Source organism: Gadus macrocephalus, chromosome 18 (assembly GCF_031168955.1).
Source record: "Gadus macrocephalus chromosome 18, ASM3116895v1".
Classification (NCBI taxonomy): Eukaryota; Metazoa; Chordata; class Actinopteri; order Gadiformes; family Gadidae; genus Gadus; species Gadus macrocephalus.
The window spans coordinates 16,782,667-16,810,177 of NC_082399.1; the positions used below are offsets into that span (position 1 = coordinate 16,782,667).

General features: G+C 44.3%; 1 protein-coding gene across 1 annotated transcript in view; it reads right to left on the reverse strand.

Annotated features, from left to right (window-relative positions):
* LOC132446660 (ryanodine receptor 2-like) overlaps window positions 1-27,511 on the reverse strand; it is a 177,430-nt gene that overhangs the window by 88,583 nt on the left and 61,336 nt on the right. Inside the window, exons 22-35 of the mRNA XM_060037073.1 lie at window positions 27,353-27,456; window positions 20,343-20,426; window positions 20,015-20,174; window positions 17,917-18,064; window positions 17,463-17,563; window positions 14,188-14,292; window positions 12,540-12,714; window positions 12,143-12,351; window positions 10,515-10,700; window positions 10,026-10,168; window positions 9,618-9,732; window positions 4,174-4,334; window positions 3,637-3,799; window positions 859-945 (exon numbers count right to left, since the gene is read on the reverse strand). Of these exons, the coding sequence (XP_059893056.1) occupies window positions 859-945; window positions 3,637-3,799; window positions 4,174-4,334; window positions 9,618-9,732; window positions 10,026-10,168; window positions 10,515-10,700; window positions 12,143-12,351; window positions 12,540-12,714; window positions 14,188-14,292; window positions 17,463-17,563; window positions 17,917-18,064; window positions 20,015-20,174; window positions 20,343-20,426; window positions 27,353-27,456 (1,941 nt within the window). The remainder of the gene's footprint in view (window positions 1-858; window positions 946-3,636; window positions 3,800-4,173; window positions 4,335-9,617; window positions 9,733-10,025; window positions 10,169-10,514; window positions 10,701-12,142; window positions 12,352-12,539; window positions 12,715-14,187; window positions 14,293-17,462; window positions 17,564-17,916; window positions 18,065-20,014; window positions 20,175-20,342; window positions 20,427-27,352; window positions 27,457-27,511) is intronic.

The following is a 27,511-nucleotide window of genomic DNA, read 5'->3' on the forward strand; positions in this document are numbered from 1 at the left end:
AGTTAGCTGGGCTCTGACCCTCTACCGGCCTACTGTTAGCTGGGCTCTGACCTGCTGCAGGCCTACTGTTAGCTGGGCTCCGACCCTCTACCGGCCTACTGTTAGCTGGGCTCTGACCTGATGCAGGCCTACTGTTAGCTGGGCTCTGATCAACATTAGTGTTAAAACATAACAACATGTTTTCTTTCCTCAGGAGGTTTGATTTACCCAGAGACTATGACTACAGTCTCTACTTTAATCTATGCTGTTGACGGCATGCTTGCGGTGCTTTAGTGAGCCGAGGGGAGGCGCTCAAAACGCTGAGGGTTGGGAGTGATTATGAATCCGACTCAGCTTTAAGGTCACTTGATGCAGTGTAACAACGCCCCCTGGAGACTCCGCTAACTGACACATTTCCCACGATACATTAGAGTGATTATTTGATTCTAGATAATACATCGATTTGGACTGATATCCAACCGAGTCCAGATGAACCTAGAAAACACTAGAACTATAGAAACAGAAACTAGATACATGAATTCAAGACAGAGTTATTTTCGTGGGTTGGACGAGTGTGTGTCATATCTAATTGTTAATTTTTGTTTTGTCAAAATCTGGCAAGGGGGGGAGGTGAAGGGTCTCGTCAGCATACCTGGCATTAAAGGTACTCACCACTGGTATGTGTGTGTGTGTGTGTGTGTGTGTGTGTGTGTGTGTGTGTGTGTGTGTGTGTGTGTGTGTGTGTGTGTGTGTGTGTGTGTGTGTGTGTGCTCGCGCGTGCGTGCGTGCGTGCGTGCGTGCATGTGTGCGTGCATGTATATATATATATATGTCAATAGAGTATAGTGTTTTATCTGATGTTGATGACTGTTTCCTCACCTTTATGTGACCCAGTTCAAACTGGAACACGTTGGGACTGGTGGCCTGAGCAAAGACTGCAGGGAACAGCTTGGTGCTGGGCTCCACCTGAAGGTGAACATGGTCACAAGGGCTTTCAGCCTTCTCCCTTTTGTTTAGACAAACCCTTCATCCGTTCTAGCACAGTGGAACTGCCCTGCATACTAGTGCTATATTGTATAATACTACATTGTTCAATTGTTATAGATAAATATAAGACAGCAATCACAAATACCAAAAATTCATAATGCTAATGTTTTTGTTTGATTCCTGTGGGAGAGAAACGCGGTTATGTCACAAAATTTTTTGTTAAAGGTCCCATGACATGAAAATCTCACTTTGGGAGGTTTTCTAACATAAATATGAGTTCCCCTAGCCTGCCTATGGTCCCCCAGTGGCTAAAACTTGCGTTTGGTGTAAAACTAGCACTAGCTGTTCTGCTCGCCTTTGAAAAAACGGAGGCTCAAGCGCGCTGATTTGGAATGTCTGTGCTCATGACGTCATCAGGAATCTCAGCTCCACCCCTTACTCTGCCTGGCCCGCCCAGAGACGTTGGCCCGCCAATGAGACTCGACCGTGCGAGCGCCACATGTGTGTGTGAATACACACACTGTAACGCAAGTGTTTCTTGTCGGTTCTTTGACGTGTCTTGTATTTCCACAACGAGACTGTCGTGGGGGTTATCTAAGCCATGGTTGAGAAGGAATTGGGGGAAAGGAACTTTGGTTTGACTCGCTGAAGTACATGAACTGCGACATGCCGCCGGTTGCCGCGAGGCACCATCGCCCGGCAGCGGGCAGCCGGCCGCAGGCAGCGCGCGGTTCAGTCGACTTCAGGTTGATGTGAAAGTGGAAGAACCAGAGACGTCGCAGAACCCGACAAAGTCGTTTGTGATTCATAATATCGCCTGGAGGCGCACACAATATGTTATATGATATAGATATCTATGTATTATATGATATTATTTAGATATAGAGCTCCAGGACTGTAACGCAAGTGTTGTACACTTCCTTGTTATTTGGATAACCGTTCTGCTGTTGGTGTGATGGCGCATAACACGTCGGACTCTCGTATCTGGTATTTCTACAACGAGACTCGTATTGGGGGTTATCTCAGCCAAGGTTGAGAATGAATTGGGGGGAAGGAACTTTGGCTTTGACTCCCTCAAGAACATGAACCACGACAAGGAGGAGAAAGGGATCTTTGCCGGGCAGGCTTATGCACCTCCGCCTCCGGCGGTGGTCCCTCAGCGGGGCTCAAGCGGGAGACATTCGCCGCCAACAATCCCTTTCTCCTCCATGTCGTGGTTCATGTTCTTGAGGGAGTCAAAGCCAAAGTTCCTTCCCCCCAATTCATTCTCAACCTTGGCTGAGATAACCCCCAATACGAGTCTCGTTGTAGAAATACCAGATACGAGAGTCCGACGTGTTATGCGCCATCACACCAACAGCAGAACGGTTATCCAAATAACAAGGAAGTGTACAACACTTGTGTTACAGTCCTGGAGCTCTAGGCCTACATCTAAATAATATCATATAATACATAGATATCTATATCATATAACATATTGTGTGCGCCTCCAGACGATATTATGAATCACAAACGACTTTGTCGGGTTCTGCGACGTCTCTGGTTCTTCCACTTTCACATCAACCTGAAGTCGACTGAACCGCGCGCTGCCTGCTGCCGGCTGCCTCGCGGCAACCGGCGGCATGTCGCAGTTCATGTACTTCAGCGAGTCAAACCAAAGTTCCTTTCCCCCAATTCCTTCTCAACCATGGCTCAGATAACCCCCACGACAGTCTCGTTGTGGAAATACAAGACACGTCAAAGAACCGACAAGAAACACTTGCGTTACAGTGTGTGTATTCACATTGATGTGGACGTTGAAGAACCAGGAACGTCGGAGAACCCAACGCGGTCGTTTGAGATTCATAATATCGGCTCACACAGCTTTTGGCCGTGATAATATATATTATATGATATAGATATCTGTGTAGGCTATATGATAATATTTAGATATAGAGCTCCAGGACTCCCGTGTGTTCTAGAATATTTACAGAACACGGCTAAAGGCTGTGTGCGCCTCGCCATTGCGATACATGTAAACAGAGCGCATGGTGGCTGCAAGCTGCTCAGGGCCACACCCCCACCCTCCTCCTTGACACGCCCACCGAAACAGCGCATTTGGGGGAAGCTCAATGTGCGACTGGCTCGGAGTGGCTGTAATCTGCACCACGGCTGAATTTAGGGAACGTCTTTGAATACTGTGTTAGTTGCCCACTAATACCTATATTAAAGAATACATAAAATAGCATGTCATGGGACCTTTAAAAAGAACAAATTCAGTTAATTTGCTCTGGAAAACATCCTTTTTTGTAGACACTGATTAAAAGAATACTGTGCCTTAGGTTGATTTCCTCGTTTGTGCAGAGAAATCTGAGAGTAAAAAAAGTATGCTTTTTCTGGCCGATCGACAGCCAGTTGGAATCCATGCAACTGGTAGCTGTGATCGAATTAATTAAAGGGACTTTCAACCTTGTAGCCTATGGGAAACATGCTTAAAGGGAACAGGAAAAGGGAAGAGGGGAGGAGCAGAGTTGTCTATTTTAAAGTCTGAACTAGGCTAGCTTGAAATAGAAATGCTGGCATATTGTACCTTTGGAGTGATATCGGAATATTTGTGCAGAATATTACAACTTCTGCAGAATATTACATGGTGAACAATGCGAGCAACAGTAGGAGGATGCGAAGGTGTACCTGGTAGTAAGTGCTGAGCTCTTTCCCGTTGGCCGTGAAGGTGAGCAGTCCGCTGGCGGTGTCAACCAGACATCCTATCTCCAAGCCGTTGTTGTTGCTGCGCCCCTGGCCTGGACTGGTGCACTCTCCAGCCCACACCATGTAGCAGTTGCTGCGCTTTATGCTGGCAGACAGAAACACACAGATATAGTGAACCTGAGGCACTTCCCTGGTTTAAAACCAAAACACAATGATAAGAATCCACTTTGAAGTAAGAAGGTTTTAGACAGGGGTTACAAGTTATTGATGGACAGAAAAGCTTTATAAGGGAGCGTCAAATGCTGAGTAAATCTGTGTATCAACACTCTTTGACAACAGTTTTGTTGTCTCATTAGATTCAGAGCTGCAGGATTTCACAACTGATATTTTTAGCCTTTCATTTACTGAAGAAACCCTGCCAACTCCATGCTGTCCAGACCTAATTAACAAAGCGATTCTGTTGTGGCTGTGCCAGGCTACGCTAACCCCTAGGGTGTTGAGAAAGGAGGGAGGACTTACCTCTCGTGAACTTTGCCCTTCTCGTCTCCAAGGGTGACCGTGACCGTGCGCACCTTGTGCAGCTCAAAGGAAGGGTCGTACTGATGGAAGTCAGAGGTGACCCATCCCACCCACACGCTCCCGGGCTCCTGCCCCGGGAAGACGCGCACCGAGAAGAAGTACTGACCAGAGGGGAAAGACATGGGAGATCAGGTTAGAACCACATCCAGCGTCTTCAACATGAGAAGGTACAACCATTGGAAGACATGGGAGGTCAGGTTATAGCCACATCCAGCGTCTTCAACATGAGAAAGTACAACCAGTGGAAGACCCAGGAGATGAGGTTATAACCACATCCAGTGTCTTCAACATGAGAAGGTACCAGAGGGGGAAGTCACAGGAGGTCAGGTTAAAATCTAGCATCTGCATTGGTTTAAAGGAGACATATTATAGTGTCTTCCCAACAAGTAAACATAGTGTTTGAGTTCCAGAAAACTCTTGCCTACCGCTTTTCCCCTCTAATTCAGTCCCTTCAGAATACGCTGTTTCTGGTAACTGTAGGCAGGGTACTTTCAGAAATGCATATCTCACTCAAAAAATCATATACAGACTAATTTCAAAGTTTGTATGCGTGTGGGAGTACCAGAGGCCCCAAACAACACCCCAAATCCCAGGGAAAGTGTTGTTTTCATAATATGTCCCCTTTAACTATATGTGGGCCTTAACATAATAAACTCAATCTACTTATGTTGAAGATGCTGGATGTGGTTTTAACCTGACCTACTGTGTCTTCCACATGGTCTACCTTTTTACCAAAATCTATTACTCATATAGGAGCAGTGTGCACACGGTGCCCAGTCTAAATAGTCGCCACACGTCTCCCCAATACACAGCTGTGTGCAATTGGTCAACAACATCACATGAATCATTCTGTCAGGATCTGGCAGCCGTAAAGATTTGGTCTCTTGTCAAATCAAGATCATAGTGTCCAATTCTTTGATTAATTATATATTAACCAGTTCCGGTCAAGATTTGTACAATTGTGAGGGATTATGGACATTTGTATGACTGACTACAAGCGCATACAAGGCTTTTGATTGGCTTTTGATGAATCCTACAATTGAAAGGAATCAATACATACGGATATAGTGGACACACGGTGTAGTGTGAGACCATGCACAATGCACATTTTAGGTTTACATATGCGCACACACTCTGTCTCACTCCAATCCCTATCAGCTCATTTACCAATAACAGCATATACTTTGATAACAAGCTCGTAATAATAGAACATTATCAAAAGGCATGTGTAGGGATGAACCAATAACAGTATTGATAACGGTATTAGCCCAAACCAAGTCAAAATACTGTATTGGCAGTACACATACACACACACACACACACACACACACACACACACACACACACACACACACACACACACACACACACACACACACACACACACACACACACACACACACACACACACACTATGGGATGACCAGGAATCTAGGACAATTCGAAACCTCAATCGATAGACATATAGTCAGCGTCGACTTCGAAATAATCAATAGCCTATATTTTGTTGCATTAATGAATTCATAGTTTTTATCATTTTTTTTATTTTAGTGTCACAGTTCTCTTTGGTAAAATAATGAAAAATAGCCAATTTTTTTTCCATATTATTTAACATCTGACAATAATAATAAAAACAAAAAAAAAATTATATAGCGCCTTTCAGGATACTCAAGGTCGCTTGTGGGAGGTGAGGGTGTATGTTTAGGCAAGTGAGTGAGAGTGCAAAATGCGCAAGGCGCTGGGTGGGGTCGTGAGTTACAGGCCATAGGCCTCCGAGAAAATGTGTGCTTTCGTGTACTTTTTGAAAGTCTCCACGGAAGGGGCACAGCGGATGTTCGGGGGGAGCTGGTTCCACAGAGTGGGGGCGGACACGCAAAAGGCCCTATCCCCAAAGGTCTTGAGTCTCGTGCGGGGAATTGCCAGCTGGTCCTTGTCAGAGGACCTGAGGGACTGCAGGGGGGTGTAGGGGTGGAGGAGGTCAGAGAGGTAACGGGGGGCCAGAGCATGAAGGGACTTGTATGTGAGTAGTAGAATTTTTAATTTAATGCAGAACTTGACTGGTAACCAGTGGAGCTGCATCAGGGTGGGGGTGATGTGCTGCCAGGGCTTAATGCCAGTTAAGACCCTGGCAGCTGAGTTCTGCACATATTGCAGTCTGTCCAGGGTTTTAGAGGGGAGACCGGTGAGTATGGCGTTGCAGCAGTCCAGGCGGGTAGAAATGAAGCAGTGGATCAGGGTTTCAGTAACTGAGTCTGAGAGTGAGGGTCGGAGTCGTGCAACGTTCTTCAGGTGGTAGAATGCAGATCTTGTGACGTTCTTAATGTGGGACTGGAATGATAGGGTGGGGTCCAGGATGACACCCAGGTTGCGGACTACGGGTGATGGGGTGATGGAGCAGCCATCCACTTCCAGGAGTAGATCACCAACCTTCCTGAGCAGTGACTTGGGGGCCACCACCATGAGTTCAGTTGTATTGCTGTTCAGTTTGAGGAGGTTGGAGGTCATCCAGGTTTTTAGTTCTTGCAGACAGTTGATGAGTGGACCAGGCGGGAGCTGAGTGGAGGGTTTGGTGCTGATGTATAGTTGAGTGTCATCAGCATAACAGTGGAAACTGATACCATGGTGACAAATAATTTGGGCAAGGGGGAGCATGTATATGGTGAAGAGGAGAGGGCCGAGCACAGATCCCTGCGGTACGCCATGATTGACTGGAGCCAGGGTGGGGTTGGCATCTTTCAGGGTGACATATTGTTTGTGGTTGGGAATGTAGGACTGAAACCAGGAGAGAGCTGAGCCCCTGAGGCTGATGAGCTCAGCGAGAGGGGTAAGGAGGATGAGAATGGAGATGGGGCCATTGTCGGCGGCAGTGAGAAGGTCGTTGGTGATTTTAGTCAGGGCGGTCTCAGTACTGTGTCGAATTCTGAAGCCTGATTTGAGGGGTTCAAAGAGCTCATGGTGGGACATGTGATGTTGGAGCAGGGAAGCCACTGCTCTTTCCAGGATTTTACTTAGGAAAGGAAGGTTGGAGATCGGACGATAGTTGTTTGGTTTGTCAGGGTCCAGATCAGGCTTTTTCAGGGTGGGAATAACTGCTGCTATTTTGAAGCCTGAAGGCACCCTACCAGAGTCCAGTTAGCAGTTGATGATGGCGGCAATAGAGGGACAGATGACAGGGAGGCAGGTCTTCACCAAGGTGGTAGGCATATGATCCAGCTTGCTGGAAGAGATCTAAGCTTTGGACACCAAGTCAAGCACCTGGTCAGAGTCCAGTGTGGTGAAAGAGGAGAAACAGCACTGCAGTGGACAGGCAGTAGGGGTGTCGGCACCAGAATGGGGGGGAGTAGAAGAGGGTGGCGTAGACTGTTGCAGAAGGTGGTTGTGAATGGATTCCACTTTGTTTTGGAAGAAATCCAAGAACCTGGAGCACAGGTCTACAGCGTCAGTGGGTTGGGGAGCCTCGGGTGGGTGCATGAGTCTGTTGATGGTTTTGAAAAGCTTTTTGGGGTGGTTTTGTTGGTTAATAATAAGCATGGAGTAGTAGAGTGTCTTTGCCTTAGACAGAGCCTCCTTGTAGTCCCTGATAGGGTCTTTGTAGGCCTCATGATGGTGAGGCAAGATGTCTTAAAGCGCCTCTCAAGCCAGCGGCCAGCTGCCTTCCTGAGGCGGAGCTCAGGAGTAAACCAGGGAGTGGGGCGTGAGAAGGAGACCAGTCAGGTTATGGGAGGGGCGACTGAGTCCAAGCTGAGGAAGAGAGCAGTATTGTAATGTTCCACCAGACCATCCACAAAGGTGTTAGGAGGGGGGGTGGCCAGGTGGGTCGCTAGGGTAGAAGACAACAGGGATGCGCACACCTGTTTGGTTTTCTGGAATGTGATTGCTCATTTACTGGGCTGACTGGGTAGGGGCACAGGAACAGAGAATGAGATAGCAAGATGGTCAGATATAGCCAGGTCATCACATTGGAGATGACAGGGGGTGATTCCAGTGGGGCACACAAGGTCAAGGGTGTGCCCTTTGGTATGAGTTGGACCAAGCACATACCAAAACAGTCCAATACTGACATAAAATTAGAAGCAAAGGGGCAGTTAGCTGAGTCCACATGGATGTTAAAGTCACCCAACAGAATGGTAGATGGGTACGAAGGGCAGATGGTGGCGAGCATCCCAGAAAGCTCTGACAAGAAGTGGGTGGAGGCTTTAGGGGGCCGGTAGATAAGCAGAACTTGAAGCTGCGTAACACCTGCCAGTGCGAAATGGAGACACTCAAATGAAGTGGAGCTAACTGGGAATTCTTTGACCTGTAAATTAGATCGGTGAATGACAGCTAGCCCACCACCACGGCCAAGTCTACGGGGTTTTTGAATGTACACATAGTTTGGGGGAGTGGTGGCTCCTGCTGGCTCTTCCATGTCTCTTTCACACATAGGAAGTTAAGCTTTTTATCCAAAATAATATCATAAATGAGTAGGGCTTTGTTATTTAGTGAGCGAGTGTTCAGTAACATCAACAACAGAGCAGGGGACGTAGGTTGACGGCCCGTGGGCATGGTTTGTTTTGATGTCGTTGCCGGAGTGAAGCCTGACCTCGAGGCAGTTCGGAGAGGAGAGAGTGCTGTGTTTGAAAAGTTCAGCTGCAGAGTATTTGTAGAGAGTCATGGCGCGTCCGGCTTGGAGCACCTGGAAGCGTTAGCCTGCTAGCGCGGCGGCTAACTAAACAGAGAAAAAAGCGACAGCAGGAAAGAGGCAGTCTGGGTAAACCAGGTCAGTTCCAACACTGATGATCTGTGTCAGGCAGGGGTGTCCGCTGCCCTGAACACTCTTATTGGAGGTAGTCCACAGATCTTCTATGGATGAATGGAGAGTAGTCGCAGATTACCCAGGCTGATGAGATGGTAACAGCGCAATCAAACTCGTACTACTGTGATTTACAAGTCACTGTGACGGCAAACTGTAGACCCGCGATTCAAAAATAGGAAGGCAAGTTTCGATTTTGAAATTAGGTCAGTTTGGAAAGCTAAGAAGCGGCGACATTCACGCCAGCATCCTCTCAGCCGTCCTGAGACATCCTGCGTGGGCGTAATGGCAATGATTCTATAACCCGACGAATCAGATTATACAAAATCTAAGTCGAGGATACCAATAATGCACACATACTTGCATACATGCACTCATACACACATCTTAATCATATGGGACTTTTATAAGTACTCATGTATTAAAAGACATGTATTAAGAAATAGCAATACACCAAATGCAGAAGTAAACTGAATTTTGGCACAAATTAAAGCATTGAATGGCATGCAAATGTAGGGGTAGAAAGAGAGACAAATAGCTGAAAAGATATAAACATCAATATAGGTCAGATAATTAATTTAGTGTGCCTCACCGTAGAGGTTTGCATCGGAAACTCACAATCGTCCATATCACCGGCCACGGTCACCTCCTCTGAGAGCCGAGCAGAGCTGGAGCTGTTGTCTGGCTTGGCCCTCTTCAGCATCAACCTGGGGGTGAGAGCACAGTGAGACAGGACCCCCTAAAGCTTAGTCCTCTTCATCAACCTGGGGGTGAGACAGGACCCCCTAAAGCCTAGTCCTCTTCATCAACCAGGGGGTGCGACCATGATTGAACAGGCCTTCAGCTCTAAGGAGCACTGACCCTTAGGGGATGAGTGGCCACAGCCACGCTGAGCTCTTAAGGAGCCTGTCGTGGCTGTTGAAAAGTAGGTTCACAAAGAAAGAGAAAAGACATTAAAGATCTGTAAAGTAAGTGGCAGGATGGAAGATAGATGGAATACCGCTGTTTGAACTTGGAGGGTTTCTCCTGGTTGTGGTCTTTGTGGTTGTTGAACTCGTCCTTCTCACTGGGGACCCCCATGTGACCGTGAGAAGACTTGACCAGAACCTCAAAGTCAGCTACCGTCTCAAAGTCCTCGCACTCCTGCATAAAATACATCCAGAATTACATATATCAATAAATCAATCAATACATTCAGAATTACACATTCCAATACATCAAATAAAGACATTAATAAATGCATCCGTAATGGAGGCTCTATTTCAGAACAGTACCAGTTCTCACACCCACCCACCCACCCACCCACCCACCCACACACACACACACACACACACACACACACACACACACACACACACACACACACACACACACACACACACACACACACACACACACACACACACACACACACACACACACACACACACGATTCTCCTTCTTGGGGATTAACCCTAGGAGAAACAGTTGCAGTAGTATATCGTATGACCTTCTTGGGTGGGAAGACGTAGGCTGGCGCGCCGCCGCCCAGAGAGGCGGAGAAGGTCTCAGCACACTCGATGGGCATGCTGAGGCGGTAGAAGGTGATGTCAGTGCTGCTGTTCTGAGAGCCAAAGGACTTCTGGGTGACCTTCAGACACGGGTACGACTCCATCGTCCCGTCAATCCTGCTCACCTGGGGGTACACAACATCAAACACGCTTTGTTTGTCCCAATGTTCTCCTCATCGGCCCGTCATTGATTCCAGTATAATCAATATTATCTTCCAGCTCATAGAGCTGAGTGTTCGCCTGGCCTTTCTAATGATGAGCTGGATCGCTCCATCCTGGGGGTCAATGTGCTTCGTGTTAGCCTGGCTATTGCAAGGCCAAGATCATTCGTAGATTGCACATTGGTCTGGGGAAGCTGCTGTCATTTTCTTCAGCACAAGAGGCGTCATCAACAGACCTAGTTCAAATGACTCTGTATGCAATTGGCTGCTTGCCGTCGCTTCCCTGTTGTCATGGTGTTAAACCAGTCAATAGTGCGCCAGGGGGAAGCCAGCTTGGTGATAGTTTCGCGTAAAAACGTATCGAAAATAGAAAGAAATGTATTGCTCTTCTCCAGACCCTTCTGTAGGGCGAACTCAAATCGCAGGCAGAATGGGCGGGGCTATGCAGTCTAGCGTCGTGTGTCACAGAAGAAACGTTTCAATACACGCTGCGTCACTGGAAAGGCAGTCCCGGTAGAGGGGGCGACTAGTGGCGAGTTTGAATTTAGGGTCTCTTATGAGAACTCTAGCCAGACCACCCTACAGGTGCCCTATAGGATTAAGCTGTAAGCTAACATCCTTGAATGACGATTCTGATGCTTTCCAAGGAACTTATCGGCGGAAGGTACCTGCACTAGTGTCAAAGAAAATCAGCCAGTCTCGATAAATGCTTCTGAGAAATCTGTAAGGGGTGCGTTCCATAGTTATTTCACTAATCAGATAACCTAGTTACAGAACAAGGGAAACTTGCTATTGGATTCATGCAATACTTTCTGTGTGAGGTCATCCTACCATGTCAAATTCAGTCAAATTCCCTATCGGACTACGACTGGTGTTCCACATATTCTGTTTTTTCACAGCCAGTGATCATGATTGAATCCCTTAAATTTTTCGCCACAACATAAGCTGCTAGCCAAAGAGGCAGATGATGCATATGGTGCCGATCGATTTCTGGCACACCGTGTCCAAATGCCCTCTGTTTTTGTTCCCTTAACAGTTTCTCTATAGAGATAATACATAAGGGTCAGGGAACGAGGTCACATCTGAGCCAAACACAGATATTCTTTGATTCACCTGCTGATTAAAACCAGTAGGTGTCTGTAGCAGTAAGCATTAAACCAACACTTTGTAACCTTTTACACATGGCTGGCCCCCTCTGGCTTGCCCCAGACCCCCTACCTACCGGTATTCTGTCGTGAGCCAAGGGTCCAGATGGTGCCAAAGGTGCATATTGGAATAGATATGCCGCAACATAAATATTCTTTCTCGTCAGTGCATTTTGAGGGCTTTCGGGCATACATAATAAGAATAAAAGAAGTGTCCATGTATCATTGTTTGCGCCACCACTTGCAGGGGGCTGGGCTCACCTCGACGTGCTCGTGGTTGTGCGGGACAGGGATGAACTGGGCCAGCCTCTTGCCCAGCCACATGGTGATGTCTCGGTTCATGTTGACGGCGAAGGGCTCGTAGCCCTCCTGCAGGCCACAGATGGTGAAGTACTTCAGGGTGCTTACGTCCTTGCCAAAATTCATCCTGCCCACCTGACAAACGCCCAGACTGCATACCGGGATGAACCCTTTCAAAATAAAATAAATCTTAGTATCTTAGTTCTATAGACTAAGTCTGAAGTCCATGTTAATAACTAGTATGGAGAAGGTTGACTTGCATATCCAGCTAAGGAATGATCCCAACAGGGAGTAAGTAATTATTCTGCAAAATTGCAAAATTGTAAAAAACAAGACAATAGGAAGAGAGTCTGTTAACCTTCGTAGACTTCAAAATCCTTGAAGGCCAGCTCTGAGCCAGAGTCATCCAGCAGAACCTCTCCGTTAAGGGTGAACATCATGGTGCGTTCCCCGAGGTCCACCATGCAGCCCACCACGTCGGCCGGCTGCCAGGAGCGGCCAAAGTGTTCGTTCCCTTGGTGCCAACGCTGCGCCTGTGGAGAGAGGGAGACACGCCGATTTCTCATCATTCACCTTTAGAGTGTTTAAGCATCATGTTAGCGCTAGTTCTTGGCTTCACATAGACAGCCATGTTAACCCCCCTTTCACTGTTTGCATGTCTATACATTTCCCGGCTGGGAGCGTCAGCTGGAGTTTCAATTAAAATATAAAGACTACTATATAAGAACTACTCCATCCAAACAAACTGGCAGAAAATCATAAGGAAGGACTGATTTCGTAAATTTACATTGAGGACTTATTAGAGGCTTATATCCGAAGCAACTTAAAACCATTCATGCACACATTCACAGTCCCATGGTGGTGTTAACCCTGCAAGGCGACACCCTGTTCGTCAGGAGACATTCACTCAGGAAGGATGAACCAGGGATCGAACTAGAAACCATAATAAATAGTTAATAGAGTGTATATATTGTACACATCATTAACATTAGAACTACATTATTGATCGTGCAATTGTCTAACAGATCCCAAGAACATAGAGATGGATTTTTATCGAAAATATATAATCATTAAAAGGTCCTGTACATAAGATAGAAAAGTCATAATTTGAGCAGTTTGTTAGATATGTCTAAGCCTTCCGGCGGCTACTAATGAGAGGGATGCACTGTGAGAATATACGTTTTGAGATATTTTTTTAAATAAAAATAAAAACGGTTACCCTGCCCTTTAAAAGCCATTATTTCTTTACATGGACATTTAAGAATCTTTTAAATAATTTTGTGAAATACTTTTTATTGTAATTATGTAAACCGGTTATGTTTTCCAAACAGGCTACTTACAGTAAAACACCATACACATAAGCACAATACCTTGACCATGATGTTTAGGAATAACGTAAAGCCTACAACACATTTATGTTAGTTATGTTATTGTGTATTAATGCTGTGGAGAATAAACAGTAGAAACTCAGTGTGTTGGTGTAGTACATTCTGAATGAGAAGTACAACAGACCCATTCATATTTCTGTATGAATTAAAGGAAAGGTTAAACCTACATTAGAATATATACACACAGGAGATAAAATAACGTTTAATTTGAGGAGAATCTAAACCCATGTTACGCTAACTCGAGCAATGGTTCAAAACCAACAGAAAACTAACAGGAAAACTCTAGTCTGGGAAAGCATTGAATCAGGGGTAGCAAAATCCTCGTATGTTACAGAGAATGTGTGTTGATTTGGGGTTTTACTTAGCAATAAATAAATGCGATTAAAGAATTTAATTAGAGTATTTAATCATTTATTTTGATTTTGGTCACTCCGGTAGTAAAGTGAGATTTTAAATTGCTGTGTATTTAATGTGATGCAAAATGTAATGCCATAATTTGCACATAATTTGTACACCTGTACAGAAATGTGATATGGTAGCAGCAGTTGTAGCATAAGAAGGAACTGTAATCAGCTACACGTCGCCAAAAGGGTTAATCTACTCCACAACAGAACTCACCTTAAAGCCATCAAATGCAAAGGCCTGTTCATCTGATCCGAGCTCCTGGTCCGGCAGACAGCCTGGCCGGGCCCATCCCACCCTGATCTCACCCGCAGTGTGGATCTGTGGGGGAGACAGCGCTTATCATTCACACACCTCAACATTTTTTTCCTTTATGAGTAAAAGTTATTTTTAAATATGTCGAAACCAGCAAATAAGTGTTTTTTGGCTACCCTGCCATGAGTGAGCCATTTTTTCTATCCAGGAAACTTACAGTTCAAAATGTATCAATGAAACTGGACTTCATAATTACTCAACTGAGCCAATCAGAGCTGATTGAGGTATACCAATATTGGAGGTGTTCTGTAACTGCTGAGGGGGCAGGTATGACCATACATGGCTAATACCATCAAGCAGTGGCGGTTTTAGGCACGGGCGAACCAGGCAGCCGCCCGGGGCGCCATCTTTGTGGGGGGCGCCAAATCACATGGGGTGCGCCACGAGCAGTTAAAAAAAAATAAGCGCTGCGTAGCGGTTTTCAATGAAGTACAAAACATTGTGTGGGGAATTGGTGTTTTGGCGCCCCCTCTGGCTGCAGGCGCACACCTGCTCGTTGAGAAGGTGCCGTGCACAGACGGAATGATACCCCCACTGAAGTCCGTAGGGTCATGATACAACCACCCCCCCCCTTGGAGGAAGTCTTGCCCGGGGCGTAACTGGACGTAGAACCGCCACTGCCATCAAGGATCATCAAGATGACATGCAGGAGATGGAGGAGGAAAAGGAAAGTTGGTGTGGTATCTGAGGGACCTACCAACACATGGAAAGGGTCAAAGAGGAAAAGAGGTTAGCCACCTTGCACCTCTAAATGCCACTCAGTTGATGACTCGTGGTCAAGGGAGCCGGGCTCCAGGGAGGCACAGAGAGCTAAGGAGGAGCACATCAGTGGCCCAGATAGCACTCCTTAAGGGAGAGTCGGAAGAGGGGATGCGCACACCAGGTTACACACCAGAGTCAGAGGTCACTCTGAAGATTGTTTCAGATCAATGGACCGATAGGAGCAGAGGGACAGAGGTACAAGCAGTCTTCTACAAGTCTACTCCACCAGATTGATGCAGACCTGTGCAGGCATTCTCTGAAACATGGATTTTAGATGTTGTAATCAGAGCTGTGAGCCCTGGTCTTCACCTCGGACATGTTGGAGATAAAGAGTTTACCTCTGGAAACATTCCTCAGGGGACATTTCAAGGAGGAGAGCACATGTGTCTTTTTATCATGAGCTCAACTACATCTCAAAGGTCTGAGAAATACCTCATCCTTTCCTGTTTCAGGCCATCAAAGGGGGAGGAAGCTGACTACTACAGCTCAGAGCTCATACAATGGAGGCTCCTCCAATCCACGAGACCAAAGAGAGACTCCATCAGATTCCAGGTGATCTTGAACAACGAGGCTTGGAGGAAAATATACCTCCCACTCACCTTCCTCAGAGCTTCTGAAGAGCAGCTGGGATCCGGGGCTCTGAGTGGTCTAGCTGTCAACCAAACAGAGATCCCTTTGAACTGGCTGGATTGAGGTGCAGTTCAGAATCTGGATGGCTGGAGGCTCTCAAAGCCCCCATTGGGTACGATGAAAATGACATTGGCTTTATCCCCTCTCTAAACATACATTTGAGTCCACACAGGTTCAAAAAACCTATTCATCCATTCCAAGGCCACTCCATGAAGAAGTGAAAGAATATCTTTAGGATCTACTAAACGCCGGCTGGATCCCCCAGGCCAGCTCTCCATGTTACTCTACAGTGGTCTACACTAAAAAGGTTTCAGAGAATCCTAAAATGTCATTACGGGACCACAGTTGCCATAGTTGATGTCAAAGTACATGCAGCTACTATTAGAAAGAGACTGCATAAGTTTGATTGGCAATCAAACTTATGTTAGCCAGAGAACACCTACAGAAAGACCAGGACTTCTGGAACAATGTGCTTCGGACAGATGAATCCACAGTAACAGAAGGCATGTTTTTAAGAGACTCATGCCAATTGTGAAGCATGGGAGTGTGAATGTCGTGGTTTGGGGCTGTTCTGCTGCAGCAGGGCCTGGCAAGCTGACCATCATAAAATTCACCATGAATTATTTATTGTACCAGAGGGTGGTTGAGGAACATGTTAGACCATCTGTCAGAAAATTTAAGCTGAAGCAGATGTGGACAATGCAACATGACAATGACCCAAAACAATCCAGTAAATCTAACAAGAATTTGGCTCAAAAGAAGAAGTTGAGTTCTGGAATGGAATATATTTGTTGTTTAGAATATCAAATATTGATATGTCGATAACTCTTAAAGAAAAAAGAAAAAATCCTGGGGTTTCCCAATGTTGACTGTATAAGTGTCCTAGATGCTTTCACTGATTTTAACGTGTATGACAAACCCAACCGCTGTCAAGAGGTAGCTCCGCACATCCATATACACCATATATATCCTGGGAACTTAACCCTCTCTCATACACAGAAAGAAAAATCAACCACTGGCAAGACGGAGCTCTAAACCATCTCTCAACCGCGCCTAATTTAGCAAGTAAAGACAAGCTTATGCTTTTTCCTTTCCACCAAAATATCCTATGTACTTAGAGGATTTATAATGATAAAATGGAGTTTCCAAACTTTTAATCCAAGTCTAAAACGGTGGAGCAAATGGCAGTTTGCTGATAAAGTGGATTACGATAAGGGCGTTCGTTAGAGGTTGTTTCTCTGTTGAATAGTTTTAAATATCAACTTCACGGTTAAGTACCGACCTGGGAAGTCCAACACTGATCCAGATAACAAGAGAACACCAGCTCAACCAGACACTTCCACCCACTCGTGTTTCCCCAGCTGCATCAGAAGATGGCAGAGTCAGGTGTTGAACGGGCGCTGGGCCTTTGTCAATACCAAGAATTAAAAGAATAGACTTCTGTTCTTGTGGAGAACGTTCTCACTGACAGAGGAGGGAAGACCACGCTTTACAACTTCAAAAGGGAGTCCTCCATTAGAACCTCCCCATGCCCCATGCCTGTACAGTGGAGGACAGCCCAACCTCGTTAAATATACAATCTTTTTGAATAAATCTTTTTAAATGACGATGAACGATGGCAGAGGCAAGACCACGTCATACGTGTCACTGTACCGTGCACCCTATAGAAATACCCACTAGAAGTAGCACTTTGCTCTTTGGCGGGATCAGAACACCAAAGCCCCTTTCACAAATGACCTTGGTAATAGACGGAGGGAGGGCTGCAATGGAAAACCTCCTCTTACCTCAAGCTCAAAGTACCATTTGCCGGCGCTGACACTATAGGTCTTTTCTGCTCGGAAGACACGAAAGCGCTCCGCTGAAACGTTGTCGAGGTCCGCCCGGGCTGAGGGGACGACAGTCAGTTGAGAGTCAACAACGTTACTGGTCATATGGAGAGTAAAGGCATTTAATGAGTCTATCTTTCTGATCAACATGTTAGGGATGCAATACGTAAAATAACCTTTAACCTTTAACTGTTAACTGATCAAAATATCGTAGACTGCATTTCAAACTTTAAGGAAGTACAAAGTAGACAGATGTGCGGGAGGCGGGATTCAGACGATGCCCATAAATCCTGGGCCGTTTTAAGACTGTGTTCATCAGCTGACTTTTAGATGTTTAATAAAATACTGTAAAGAAACGTCTATGTTATGGTGATAGGAAGTGAATAGGTCCTGCTCTAGTGATGGAGCCTACCGTGGTCCTGATCCGGGGCCTCCAGGTTGTACCCATATCCCAGCAGGGTGCGGACCGCCTCTCTCAGGCTGTCCTTGTTGGACTTCTTGGTCCTCTCGTCCAGCAGGGCGTAGGGCACCAGGCGAGGGTTACGGCGGTTCTTCACGTCCTGAGGACCCAATGGAGAGCAGGCATAATTTTTTGCTGCTTTTCCAGAGACCAGAGGCGAGGCCAGTAACCTCATGGTAGTCTGAGGGACATTTGTTATAGTACACATGCATAATCAATGATTAGCATTGGCATATGGTCAAAAAATATGAAACACATTTCCAGCACTGTTGGGAGAGCTCTGATCCCAACTAATAAGGAGGCAAAGGGCTATGGCCAAATCCATGAAAATAGCAGGTGATGGATTATAGATTATACACACACACAGACACACACAGACATATATACCAGTGGAGGCTTCTCCATTGAGGAGAGGGAGGAAGATCCTCCTTAACATTTTTGAGAATAAAACATGTAGATTGCCCAGACTACTGTAATGAATTAATTAAATATGACTACTTTAATGCCTTTGAATATATAATGTTCGTTTCCCTGGGTAAAGGGACATTAGCACCCCCTATCGCCTTTTGACAATTACTTCAGGGAGGAAGGTCCTCCCTCAGCCTCCGTTGACTCCCATTCATTTCCCCAAAAGTACTGGTGGCCGGTGAATAACATGGGTTTCAATGGGAGAGAGGAGGAAAGTCCTCCTCTGAGTGGGTGTGACCTTACAGGCGTCTGATTCGCGCAAAAATCTAGTCGCGTTGCGCTATGAACCAATCAGCAGGATCCCTGGCTGGTGAGCAGTGTTGCCAGATTGGGCAGATTTCCTGCAGGTAGACCAAGGTAGACCACTTCGCAAAATCGAGATCACCAAAAGTAATGGCAACGTCAGTGTTGTGGGTGCTACATGGTTTGCTAGGTACTCATGTCTTACTGGTAGCATTACTAGCAATCGACTGTAATCCTGGCTCTGTTTGCTAATGAATAATGGCAAATCTCCAACGTGGGCTGTTCATGGTTTCCCTGATGTGAAAAATCTTGATAGGGCAACCAAACGCCACCACTAGTGTCAAGTTCACGTTGGTGCTGCTATGCGACTTTCCTTGCTAGGCACCATGCCTATAGATCAGGTTGAATCTAGAATAATGTTCTCGTTCTTTTACTAGTTTGTTACTCTGACCGTTCTGTTTGATATTGTGGAAATGGTGTGTAACGGGTGAATGATTCAGCGCATGATGCATTTTAAATGGCATCACTTTTGGTCAGTCTTTTCTTAAAACAATTGTGACTGAAAATAAACATAGCTAAATTACAACCAATAACTTCAGTCTTTGAGGGCAAAAATAGGCCCAGATTTATTTATTTACTTTTACAAATCAATAGTAGGCCTGATTTGACTAATGGGATTTGCATCCTTTCCTTCTGCCCTTGTGGTCCATTTCAAAGAAATGCTGCCCACCAGCTTTCAAATTACAGTGATGCCACTGGTGGCATTGTATCAAAATTATTCACATAACTATCCCGCCCTACTATTTTGTAGTTCACCAAAACACCCTGAAACAACTTGAGTCTCACATTCTCATGCCACCATACACCAACAGTGCAAGCAGGCCAATGGCAACCAAGCGCGCAGTCCTTCCTCCCTCACTTTAAAAACTACCAGCCGCCACTGATATATACATATATACATCCAAACAGCCCCCCTTGTTTAACATGTATAACAGTTCACTCATTGAAAACCAAACTCTTACGTTAACTCTGATAATCCTCTGACAAACTCAGCTTGTTAGTTGAGTGACAGCAGGCCTCCACTGCCAAACCACAAGCCCAGCTTATGCAAAGCATAATGCTAATTTATTGTACAAATCCTAGCCCTTGAAATCTATAATTTAATATGATTGGTTGTATGGAGATACCTACATATCTTTTCAATCCAGTCTTTTTGAAGTTTTAATCTAGATACATTTGTCACAAATTCCAAAATGGTGGCAGAAACTAGATGTTGTACTTGTGTATAAAGAGCCAATGTGTGTGGACTATGTGTAAACATTATGAAAAAAGATCCTACCTGTTGAATGCCATAAGTCCAGCCTTGGCCTATGCGATCTCGGGCCCAGACGTTGTGTGCGTTCTCTGCCAGTTTGTCCACCATGGCCTCCTGGGCAGATGCCAGTTTAACGTGGCTCAAGTCCAGGGGAGCCGGCTTATAGCTGCTGGTCAACTCATAGCTGCACGGAAACGCTCGGTTCATTCAAAATCATCATCAGGAAAATCATGATCATGAACAATATTATTGTATATTCATATGTTGTTCTAGATAAGAGGATTTTTTTTTTCTTCTGACAAGTTGATTTACAATACTTTGTGTTGATGTCCTTCAGAGAAGGAGGACTTACGTAGGGGAAAGCTTCAGGCTGTGGACCTTCTCTATGGCGTGTTCATCGGCCAGGCCAACGTGACAGCCTAGGGCCAGGAGGGTTCTGGAACGCAAACACACCATATCCATTATTATAGCAACGCACGTTTGATTGTAGCATGTGATTATGTGGGATGTCTTTTTTACTTAACTTCAAATTACATAGCTTTTATGTAAAATATTTACAGAATCATCCCTTTTTTAAGGAAAACCAAACCTTAAAACAGCTTGGATGAAAAATGATCTTGTGGGCTGGATCGTTGTAATTGAAATGCTGTTTTTTAAGATAAGCATTTTTATTGCAATTTTGATTAACAAATACAAAGCACTGTACTCATTTAAACAATACATTATATTTTAGACCTGTATATGATGCTTGTATAGAAATGGCTTCCTAAAGTATAAAACAGTTAAGATATTAGACAGAGTCAAAACATTTATACTGGGAATTCTGTTTGGAGACCTCTGTACTTCTTGTTCACATATACTGTTTGTGTATTTAATTTTAACACTCTCATGTGTTCACGTTTGGAGTGGTTGATTTTAGCGTTATTTCCCAATTCAGTTTCATATCAAATAATAACATTATAAGAATGTATTTTTAAAAAAAGGGAAATATTTGTTCTGCAAAATGAACAAAATTCTTTGCCATTGGTTTAGTTATTATACTCCTAAACTGTAGGAGGATATAATGCCCAGAAATAAATACGAAAAGAAGCATGACAAATAGTGTTGCTAATGAGATACATCTTACTAGGCTACTATATAATAGCCGGCCTGTCGCACCAGTTACTCAAGTTGGTCAGTGCGCATGGGCCAAGCAGCCTGCAGCTCACACACACACAGCACGCGCGAACGCACACATACACCGCACGCACGCACGAACAAACGCGCGCGCTGACGCAGACGTTTCAAGACAAAGGCAGTGCAGGACACCGTTTTCACACACACCGTTGAGTGACACACACCGTTGAACGCACACATACATTGCACCCACGCACGCACATACTCACCGCATACACACACAAACATCAATATGAATAGCGCTGACGCAGATATTTCAATACAACGCAGCGCAGGACACCGCATACACACACACACCGCACACCCATGCACAAACGCACGCACACACGCCCGTGTTGAAAGACAACGGCAAGATTGATCCCGCATCCCGCAATGTCTTGCGATATTGATATCCCCCCTCCCCCTGCCGTCTGTTTTAACGGCATCGCCGTTGACAAACTCTTCCAGGTAAGACGTGCTGTCTAGAGACTAGAGAAATTGCGATAAAAGAAGTGAAGAGACAATTTCTCACATCGACAAGCAATGGCAAGGTCCTTCAATTTATCACATAAAATCGTTAAATTCAAACATAGCGCCGACCGGCATATCAACGCACAAGTTAGTCACGTGATCTTAAAGAGCCAGCGTCCCTATAACACACAACGAAAACATGTAAATATAACAGTATGGTGAATTATGTCTATAGAGTCCACCACAAGACTACACTTTGTTGCTCAAATGTAATATTACTCTTCTCCTTGAGCCTCCCGAAATGTCTTTACACTTTGTTGCGCCCCTCCCCCCTGCGGACTGTTTTAGTTGTTTTATTTTTCTTATGTTTTTGTGTGTATGCTATGTGTGACTGTAGGCTACTGCTGCCTGTCTTGGCCAGGAAACTTGAAGAGATGTTTAATCTAAATGATGATTATCATTTTCATCTTACCAATAGTAGCTGCCATGCATTTTAAAATGTCAATGCACTTTTCATCCCTGAATAACGGTAAAAGCTATTGAATAATTGATTTGCATGCATAGTATACTACACTTTCCATTGAACAATTAGCCCCATTACCCATACATTTACTCATTTTATAACGTAATCAAATGCTCACACGCTAGCTGCTTTCAGACACATGTGCAAGTCCTGATATTCTCCTGCTATTCTCCTGATGGGCTGTATGTCTGAACAACATATCCTGACATTTGTACCCCGAAAATTTCCTGAATGATACTACCCCTGAAGTAGTATTTTTCCGGTAGGAAATTTAAATGGTGAACACTAGAAGATAGGTCTTATCATAACCCCAAAAGTAAACATCATTCAATCAATTACAATAAATGAGTTCACAGCTGCATGTGTATAGATAATGTATTTTTAATTATTATTACTGACAACAGTCAGCTGAAAATTATAGGGTCCCTTCCCTCCACTCCATGTTTTCTCAGTTAAACACAGAAATCAACTGCATTTTTTCAAATGTTAGTTATGTGTGAAATGAAGCAAAAAACTAAGCTCCCTTTCTTCGGTCACGCAGTCGTTCGCGACGCCTTTCTTCTTTGTCGTTTCTTTTATTTGTCTCTAACTCATCCTCCAATCTTTCATCAATTGATGCTACGGATTTTGTGGATGCAATGGAATATATGATGCATCATTTTAGCAAGATTTAAGATTATCGCGATGAGTTCTGCCCGTTCTGCCTCCATTTTGTCTATGGTCAAATCAAAACAAACTACAATGACAGCGGCCACACTTATCCCGCCTCATGCAAACTTAGACCCTACGTCATATCCCCCCCCTTGCAAGCCCACCCCCCTTAACCCCCCAATTGATTCTACTGATGTCTAAACGACATCAATGTCCGCATGTAAAGCATCAAGTGTGCTCGACCACAGGGTCGAATCTCCTGATATACAAATGCAGCAAAAATGTGTGAAAACGTATGCTTGCCTCATAACGTAAGGAGGAAATGATTGTGCTTGCTTCATTACATAATAGGTGAACCAAAATGTTGTAACACGTTGTAACATTATAGGCAAAATGTTATTAATTATGCGTTCAGTGATTTGTTACATTATTGACTGGGGTTCCCACATTATTGCTATGGGTTTAATTACAACTAGAGGCTGAACTCTAAACTCTAGTGATAATAATAGTGTGTTGCTTTACAACCACACTAATAATAATAACACACATGATAACAATAGTGTGTTGCTCTACAACCACACTCATAATAATAAAACACATGATTACAATAGTGTGTTGCTTACAACCATACTAATAAGCCGCAAGATAGCAATAGTGTGTTGCATTAAGCCCACACTATTTCTAATGCCAAATGTATTTGCATGCAGCACCAATGGAGCATGTAAGATGAGCTTGGCAACATGGGTAGATGCACTCGTCATAGCAGACAGCAGTTGATTTTTTGCTGTGTTTCATAGGAGCCCTCATGAAGGACCCTTAACCCTAACCCTCAAACATACGAGACAGACTAAATCACAAAAATAAAGTACATCTAGAAAACCAAAGGATAAAGAAGAGAGAGCATGAGTACTATGAGCTGTCTAACTGGGTTCCTCATTTTTCCCTCTACCAAGTCCCACTCACTGGCCTCAATACTCTGACATCTTTAGTATTAAGGCGTGAATTGATTGCCAAGCCAAATGCAGTATGTACCCAAGAGCGCTTTCCCAAGCACACCATTTTGTCCTTTTTTGATTTACAATACTTTGTGTTGATGTCCTTCAGAGAAGGAGGACTTACGTAGGGGAAAGATTAAAAAAAGATTAAAAAAAAAAAACCCTGAGACGGTTGAACCACTGGTAGGGGGTCGGTTGGCATTTGTAAATGCGGCTTGCTAACCAAAACAACAGGTCAGTGAGTACAGTAAACCTCATAAATTATTGGTAACTGCTTCTGCAGGCATTTGATGATATGAACAGAACTAAATATTTCATAAACAAAAGCCAGGTCTTCAGCGTTCGTTGCAATATATTGTCTAGTGACACAATATGGATTGGAAGCAGGTACTCTTAAAATGTAATCATGATAATCAAACAAAGTAGAAACAGAGTTTTTAAAAAAATAATTACAACACGGTAAAACTGACAGGACTATACTATATAAAAAAGATGGCCTATACACTTCAGAAACTAGACAAAACACTGCTATGGAGATGTCCCTTGAGTTTTGCTTGACTTCTGGGGTGATCAAATGTGTTGAATAAAGACATCAAACATATATGTAGCAATGTAATTAAACTTTTTGGATACATAATAATTTCATAACATTTCTGACCAATAAAAATGACTCCTGCGATAACGCTGCTCTTTCGTACTCGGCCATCAGCAAGAGAACCACCAGTACCAATTTAAGATTCAGACCAACCAAACTAACCATGGTTATTATTGGGCCCTAAGACTAGTTCATTCGGTTTTGGATACCCTAATCGACAGACTTCTAAGGTTTAACCAGGGGCGTTTATCATTCCGAAGAAATGCATGCCATAATCGAACGACCTGCTACAAATATTTGGGGAAGATATTAATGGGGAGTGGCTGTAGCTTTGGCCAGTGCAAACCTCTAGTTATACATAGGGTATTTGTTATAACTGAGGCTTTGGGGCTTGTATAGAAGAGAGTTCTCCCAGTAATGACTCCCCCATACATAATACATGGTTGAGGGGCAGGAGACCATCTCCTCGGCATAAGTCTATAAATCAGCAGTCCATCAATTTGTGCATGGGGCTTTAGCGGATGGAGGCTTCTTGAAACCACTATAACCTGTCATCTGCGCATCGATTCATTCTGCTTAGGAGCGACAGAGAAAAAATAAATATAAAATTCTGTTTTCATGTCAAAATTGATTTCAAGTCAACTTTGAACAACATAAAAGAGGAAATTTGTTGTGCTGAAGCCTTTTCTCCATTTGCCATTTATTTCTATTTTTAAGTTGTTGGGCGATACTTTGAAGGCATATTGAATTACATGTCGCTTTCCTGCTCTGAATACTGCCACAGGAGGGCAAGATACGGCCAACTGCTCAGTTTCTTTGTCCAAGTCCTCTTTATGCTTGAATAATATAAAGGCCAGTTATGGAAAATATTTAAATAAATTTAAATAATTTAAATAGGCTGGATGAAAGCTCTGCAACATTATTAGATAACACGAGTGAACACACATTGTATGAAGACCTTTAGATCCTTGAACTGCAGTAAAACCTATCAAAGTGTCAAATAGCTTGTGTGTGTTCCAATGTTAATCATACGTCACATCAATGTGGTCAATCAATTTACTAAAGACATACTCCAAGGGGTTCTATTTGTTCAAGTCTGAATGTTTAAAGTGATAGAAATCCACAAATGCAGTGAATAGAAGTGAGAAACTTTCTGAGCATTCTAATGGTCTGTAATGGACAAGATTCCGAAAATATAGACTTCCATTAAAGGTAAACAAACACTCATAGCCTTGATCAAGTGAGAGCTCGAGTGTAAATAATCCTTAATTTAACAATAATTATGAATAATTTGGTAATTCAACTAACAAAAAAAAAAGGTTATGATCATTATGTTGCTCCAAGAGAAAATGAGAAGAAAAATTCATCCAAAACGGGAGTGTTGGCCTACAATCTTTGGTTTCAATGTGGAGCATTATCCATGGAGGAGCAGACAAAGGACGGCCCCTTCTGGGGATCAGGACACGCACGCCGGTCCTCCGCCATCCTCAATGTAAGCATTGCTGGGAACATCAGGGAAAACTATATAGATCGCTAATCAGGCACTTTGTGTTCTTGAAATCGTAGATTTTCCGATGTAAAGATTTAACATTCCTCCAATGCGTGACGGGTTCAAGAAAATCAATTGTGCCTAAGTGCACAACAATGTCCATTTGGCGTAGAGCTTGCTCTGTTGTGCTTCAGAAGGGCCTCAGGGCTAAAACACTTGGTATTTTAGAGGCAATTCTATCAAAAGCAATAGCTGTATGTGAGTCTTTTCTCAGTAAACTTGCTCTTTTTCAAGCAACAAGCTTGAGCTGCATTGGACGGGCCTCAAGTCTGTTTCTGGAATAAAGGCAGATTTGGTTGGCATGGATTTCAGACACGAACAGTTTACCTACGGACCTCGACTCTACTTGTAGATCCAACCCCCACCAAGTCACCAAACAGATCATCTAACTAGAACATGCCGGCCGCTTGTCAACTCTCACCAGTGTACTACATAGCCCCCTCCAATGTGAGAGACACCCCTTTAGCGAAGCACCCTCACACACAGCAGGGACAGCTTTTCTAGGCTGCGACTCAAACCTTTTGGGAGTAGCTGACACCAGGCTTAAGGTTGAGGAGTAACATCCTCAATGACGGTAATCTCACTTTACCTAAAAAATGACAACTGTTAAAGCTCTATTTATCAAGTTTACAAAAATAGTTAGCTTGACTGCAGAGCCTACCTACTAAGCTGCCATCTCCGTTAGTCATGTGGCATCCAAGACCACGTTAAGGGCAGAGACAAGGTGCTCACGCTCAGGGTATGCCAGGTCAGAGGTCGGCCATGCGCCGGCTCCTCCAGAAACGTTCAGGGACTTCACCTGAGAGAGTGGACGATAGCGCTGCGCTTCTTGGCAACTTGTGATCAACAAAAGATCAACCCGGTGATATTTCCACCTGCTACTCCATTATAAATCCCCTTTTAAAGTACTGTCACTTACTTTTGGTTTGCTTCAAGAGTCACTGTGTGAGACACTGTAGTGGTCCGGTGTTTCACGAGGCAAATCTCTCTCACACTGTGAGAGAGATTCAGACACTCCAACTAACTCTAACTCTAGCTCAGATAAGAGAGTCACCATGATGGAGACAGCTGCAGCAGTGTTAACTAGTTAACTAGTTGATTGCATAGCGTGGTTTATGGCGGTAATGGACTAGAGTGACTTGTTTCAGCATACCAAAAGTCAGCCAATCTTTTTTTATATGGTGAACTATAACAATGTAACAGGTGGAAATATCTCCACATTGATATATTGTTTATCACCAGTAGCCAAGTTGCCCAGCGTTATCATTCATCTCTCTCCAGGAGGATGAGCTGTGCATCAGGCCCTTCTTAGTCCGGACACGAGTAGCTAAGCACCTTATCTCTGTCACTACAACAGCAGCAGAAGGCTCCTGCAGACGGCCTGGTTTCACAACGTTATCCTGTGGTGGTAGCAGGGCCTTACTTTAGGGTCTCCAGAGACATCTGCAGGTTGTAGCTGCGCTCCTGCTCGGGCAGCTTGGAGAACTCCACTAGGCACGGGTGCTGCCGCTTGTTATCATCCCGCACCTGAAGCAACAGGAAACAGACATTACAACCGACATGTAGATTCAGTTAGCTTTTC